This window comes from Buceros rhinoceros, unplaced genomic scaffold (assembly GCF_000710305.1).
Source record: "Buceros rhinoceros silvestris isolate BGI_N320 unplaced genomic scaffold, ASM71030v1 scaffold31453, whole genome shotgun sequence".
Classification (NCBI taxonomy): domain Eukaryota; kingdom Metazoa; phylum Chordata; class Aves; order Bucerotiformes; family Bucerotidae; genus Buceros; species Buceros rhinoceros.
In genome coordinates, this window is record NW_010402405.1 from 750 (window position 1) to 6,571 (window position 5,822).

Consider the following 5,822-nt stretch of genomic DNA (forward strand, 5'->3'; position numbering starts at 1 on the left):
CTTTTCTATCCCTCTGGCATAGATGGCTAAGAGGTCTCATATTCAATTGTTTTTTCTTGGTGATGAGTAATCCTATGAGTAATTAATAGCTGAGGAGAGCAGTTTGTAAACCATCCTAATGTAGCCTGTAAAGATCTACATTCAGCATAAAACAGTAGTTTTCAACCTTTTTCTTTTTTCATGGTGTGAACCTCTCAAAGTTTTTTCAAGCTGTGATAGCTTTTTTTTTTTTGCTGTGATGACAGCAAATTAAATCTGTGTTGTCACCTTGTTACAAGCTTGATTTATTATTTTCATTTATGCCTTAAAAGTGAGTCTCTGAATCTTGTAGGTCATTGAACCACAGAGAGGAAACCCCAGCAAAAATAGAACAGGATGAGAGTAATGATTTACCAGCCATTGACCACTTTTGTCCCAGCCCCAGCTCAGACTTAATATGGTTAACCAGTATTAATAATTAAAGGAAATAATGCTAATAAGTAACTAAAACTTTTAATTTGGAATGGAGGCTTGTTTATCTCTCTTAATTAAGAGAGGAATAAAACAATTTTCTGGAGCTAAATGAGTAATTATAGCAATAATAGTTGGTGGCTACTTTATTCTTTTACTTGGAGGAAAAAAAGGGCTAAATTTAAAAAGCAAATGTTGACTTGTAGCCCCATTTCCATTGTCCTTTTCTTCGTTGCCTATTTATTGATATTTTTTTCCCCTGATTTCTTTTCTAGAGTGTTTTCAGCTATTGTATTTGGTGCAATGGCATTAGGACAAACCAGCTCTTTCACTCCAGACTATGCCAAAGCCAAGATGTCAGCTGCCCACTTGTTCCTGCTGTTTGAACGAGTACCGCCCATAGATAGTTACAGCAGGGAAGGAGAGAAGCCCGTAAGTAAGCCATGTGGAATGGGTGATATTATTTATTGACAGTATGGCCAGTACTCTTCTTACTCCTTTCAAACTGATTTTTCCTCTCCTCATTACTTTCTTATCTCAGTGTGTTCTCAACACTGTACCTGAAAACAACATGGACCAAGTTCTCTATTGTGAGTCCGGCCTACCCTGTCCAAAGGTTCTTTGTTTTGAAAATAATCTGGTTAAGGTACAACTTATGTGGAATTCAACCAGCAGAATTATGAGCACTATCCAAAATTGTTCAGTACTGTACTTTTTGATTTTGTAGCTTCACAAAGATTCAGACAGACTTAAAGTCAGAATTCCAGCAAATGCAAAACTGTGGATTGCAGTGGGGCTAAAAAATAAAAAAAAAGGCTTTCTGTTTGAATCATCTGTCAAATTGTCTTAAAGATGCAACAATGATCCTATTTTAATTACAGGAAACATTTAGGGGAAGCATAACAGTCAAAGATGTGGCATTTAACTACCCAAACAGACCAGAGGTCAAAATCCTCCAAAGTTTGAATCTAAAAGTGGAAAAAGGACAAACTCTGGCTCTGGTCGGTAGCAGTGGCTGTGGAAAGAGCACTGTTGTTCAGCTGCTTGAGAGATTTTATGATCCACTAGATGGAGAAATTGTAAGTATTTTTGTAAGAACATGTGAACGCATTAAGCAAAGGTGTGCTTATCAGGTTTTAAGTGATGAAGTAAGTTACAATAGATATTTCTAGTTTTATTTTTAAAATATTTTTAAAGACAAACAGTTGCTTATCAGGGTTCCCTGTTTATAAGAGATTAATAATATAATGGTAAGGATCCTGGTTTCTGACATTAAAATAAATGAATGAAACCAGATCTGTGTGGTAAAAATCCACAGACTATTGATAGCTTTGAATTCAGAGCAAATTTCCCGAGCTTTTTATGTGAAGTACACTTTAAAAGTTAGTAAATATACTTACCTACTTCTGTATAAGGTAGTAATAGAATTTGTCGTCTATGTTCTTTCCTAAAACAGTGAACATTGACAAAAAATATTTTTATCATAGTTTTTACCTGTCAGAAACATCTTCCAGAGCGTGCCTGCTTACCAAGCGATAGATTGTAAACAGTGATTTTGGTTTAAAATAAAGCTAAGGATTCCCATAATACTTATTCAGCAACATTACACGTTTTTTTCCACATAACAGTATTGTTTATTGCCTTTTTTCCTCTTTGATGTAAATGTGTTCAAAGATTTTGTTTGAAAAAGAACTCTTGTTTTGGGTTGGATGAGGTGAGACTAAGAAGGATTTAAAAACTTGTCTCTGCAGAGCTACTCACAAAAGATAGAGTAACACTTAAATAAGGCCTAGATGTAATGGGCAAGATTCTCCTGAGGTTGGAAATGCCCACACAGGTCCCGTGTAGCAAACTGGTGTGTAGAAAGAAGCAAGCACGTGCCCCCAAAATAGGTTTAGCCAGGCACAACTTCATCACCAATGTTCTTGGCCTTGTATCAGCAATGGTTTACTGAAGGGAAAGGCACAAACCCCTGGCATAGAAACCACCGAAGCAGTGGACTAATTCACAAGCTGAGATGCGCTGTGAACTAAATGAAAAGCAAGTGTGCTTAACAGAACAGTCAGAAGAACAGCAGTTCACAATGATGAGCACTACGCTAGGCTGGCAAAGAGAGAAACTATGCCTTAAAATTGTGTTACTTGGTATGGTGGATCCAAAATGCATAAAACTGATTCCTCTAGCTTCATCAGTGATTTTTCACATCAAATAAGAAACAGGTAGCAGAGCTTAGCAGCCTGCAAATCCACCGGAATTCTAAGAAAACAAGTTGGCAAATACCTGTGTAGTTGAAAGGAGTTTCTCCTTTCTAGCGTTTTTTTCACCCCTTTACATCTGCAGATGTAGAACTGCTGCTATTGATTGCAGTGGATTTTGCATCAGGTTCTTTATGATCACTTTCCTTTGAAAAACAGTTGTATTGACTGGGAATTGACTGTCCTAGCACAAACTGTGGAATTAGGAGATTAATCACGACCAGTAGCCATGCTATGAAGGGGGCAGTTCTTCAATTATCCAGCAGATCACGTCATTCCACATGGAACCTGAGCACTGGATAGTTCTAGCGGGAATGTAGCAGCCCTCTTAATGTCCTGGTACATTTGTGTCCACGTTGATATGACTTGTATAATTATGAAACAGCTCTATAAAAAAAAAGAAATTCTGTTGTAATTTATCTAATAGACAATGATAGCAACTCAGTAGCCCTGTTTAGCAGAAGTGTGGAAAGTGTGACAGAGCTCCCAATAAAGAAAACTGGCTGCAGATGATGTCTTAAGGAATGCAAAAGTAAATTTGTTCCTTGTCAAGCATTACATCACAATTAAATTTAAGATTGGATGCTTGACTTAGAAGTGCGTGAGTGAATGAACCCATCTCTTCCTTTATTTTGATGGAATGCTACTGCCAATCTGTTCCTTCAGTGGGAATGTGCATGCAAAACAGAGAAAATTTTTGCCACCGAACAAAAAGATTAAAGAATTTTACCCAAACTTCTTTGAAGTTGCCCCAGCCTATCCTATCTTCCACTGTCTGCAAAATCCTGACTAAATATTAAAGCAGAGGACCAAGGCAGCAGAAGGGATTATCCTTACTTCTGTGTAACAGCCCTTATAAAAATTGGAACGTAGAGAGGAGGGGGAGGGATTATGTGAGTTTTCAATATGGTGTCGCTAAGGAAAGAGCTGCAATTGCACAACTTCTGTGTATGAATTTAAAGTAAGTCTCCAATAAGCATTTAGCCATGTGACTGAATTTTAAAATGTTTGGGTTTTCAGCTTTTTGATGGCCATAATACAAAGACACTAAACATCCAGTGGCTGAGAGCTCAGATTGGTATCGTCTCCCAAGAACCAATGCTGTTTGACTGCACTATTGCCGAAAACATCGCGTATGGAGATAACAGTCGGGAGGTGACGCATGAGGAGATTGTCAGTGCAGCAAAAGAAGCCAACATTCATTTCTTCATTGAGTCTCTGCCAGATGTAAGTTATTCCTTTTTTCTCTGACTCAGAACTGGAGATCACTTACTGTGGCAGGGAGAAATTGTGTTCATTTATGATTCGCCAGAACACAATAATTCTCTGAGATGCAAACACATCTGAAACTGGTTTTTAAATCTTATCCTTCCTTATTGTGTTTATCCTACTATACTGACTCTGGGGAACTCCACTGGCACCTGAAGAGATGAGCATTTAAGATATCAGTGAAGAAAATCCTCAATTAGAACTGATTGAGAGCTGTAAGAATAGGTAAAAGACTCTGCTGGACTGACAGGTTTCTTATGCATTTCTTCCAGTTAACCTAGCCAGAAATTAAATTTCTAGTATTCCTAGAGTTAAAAATTACTAAGAAAGTTTTCATATCTATATCTAGATATCTGACCAACACACAATAACGTAAGAGGGAACACCTTGGTCAGATGAAAGGCCTGCCATGCACTAAATCTTGTCCCAGGCAGTGACCAGCAAGACATATTTGTAAATAAGTATTCCAAAAGGCTGAACATTTAATCACATTTCCCCTGAATTCTCATCAGACTTTGCATAATTTGCAACTTGGGAAATTCCTAAGATGTTATTATTTAATTCTGGATGGATTTTTTTTTTTGTGATTTGACAAATAAATTTCTCACCTGTGACAACTTGAATCCAAAACTTGCTGAAGCAAGGAGATTGCCAGCTTAGTCGCGTGTTCTAGATATCCAGCTTAACTTCAGGCCATTAAGCTGCATTTTAGATTTCTTGAAAAAACACAAAGGCCAAAGCCCATGTATTTTGCAGATCAAGTTTAGTTTCTAACGACTTATCAAGACGTGCTCTTCCCAAAACTTTGTGGAGAAATCTTGTCTTATATATGATGTCTCATAAAACTTTGGTGCTTTTTGCAACTAAATATGTAATACCTCAAAGACTACTTTGATCTACACATGAGTTTGTCTGGACACCTGACACATCTGCCTTAACGACGTAACTAAATGAAAAGCATGACTGTCCAGAACTGTACTATGGATATAGGTAAGGTGTACAAATGTCTGTGTCTATACACAGATGTAATTTGGCCTCAGACTGATACAGCTTATACATTGCTATCTTCTTCTTCAGGGTGAACAAATATGGGTTACAATAACTGGTTAGGATGCTAGCTTGGAGTGTTTAATGTCAGGATTTGATCGCCAGTATTGTCATAGACTATCACTGAGCTTTGGTCTTCTACCTGCTGATTGTGTTCTTGTTGCCTTCCGACCTTAGAATTGTATTATTGCTTTGAATTTATGAAATGCTTGATTCGACAAAGAAGCCTCATCGTTGAAGGTCTGTAGATCTTTGGCAGATAGCAATTCCGCTCATCTGTTCTCAGAGAGTTATTGGTATGGAATATGGTGTCAGGGCCAATATGCTTAAATATACTTCAGAATCAACTTGCATTCATAGTCTTAACTTCATATATTATTTCTAGAAATACAATACCTGCGTAGGAGACAAGGGAACTCAGCTTTCTGGTGGTCAAAAACAACGTGTTGCTATTGCCCGAGCTCTCGTACGTAAGCCCCAAATTCTGCTACTGGATGAAGCTACGTCTGCCTTAGATACAGAAAGTGAAAAGGTAACTGGATTGTGAGCCAGGAGTCCAGAACATAAATCCATGTTTGTTTGTATTATAACGACTGTCTTCACTCCCGCAGATTAAAGCCCCAAACTGGTAATAGAGTGTTTTATGCAAATTACCTAACTATGCTAATAATAGACAAATATAAAGATCTTACTCTTCCTTGCTAAAAAAAGCATTATTTTTTTGCATCTGTATGGCAGTAAGTAATTTGTAGTAGTAATGAAGAAGGCATTTCTTTGCCTGGAACTCTTCAGGTTTCAATT

At 37.5% G+C, this 5,822-nt stretch overlaps 1 protein-coding gene across 1 annotated transcript; it reads left to right on the forward strand.

The window, feature by feature from the left end:
• Window positions 1-725: 725 nt before the first annotated feature.
• On the forward strand, window positions 726-5,553 carry LOC104488788 (multidrug resistance protein 1-like; the record flags this gene model as incomplete). Its single annotated transcript, XM_010132632.1, has 4 exons — window positions 726-882; window positions 1,332-1,529; window positions 3,726-3,932; window positions 5,407-5,553. Coding segments are annotated over 4 exons (709 nt in total), but the record flags the coding sequence as incomplete, so codon positions are not given.
• Between the last annotated feature and the right edge of the window lie 269 nt (window positions 5,554-5,822).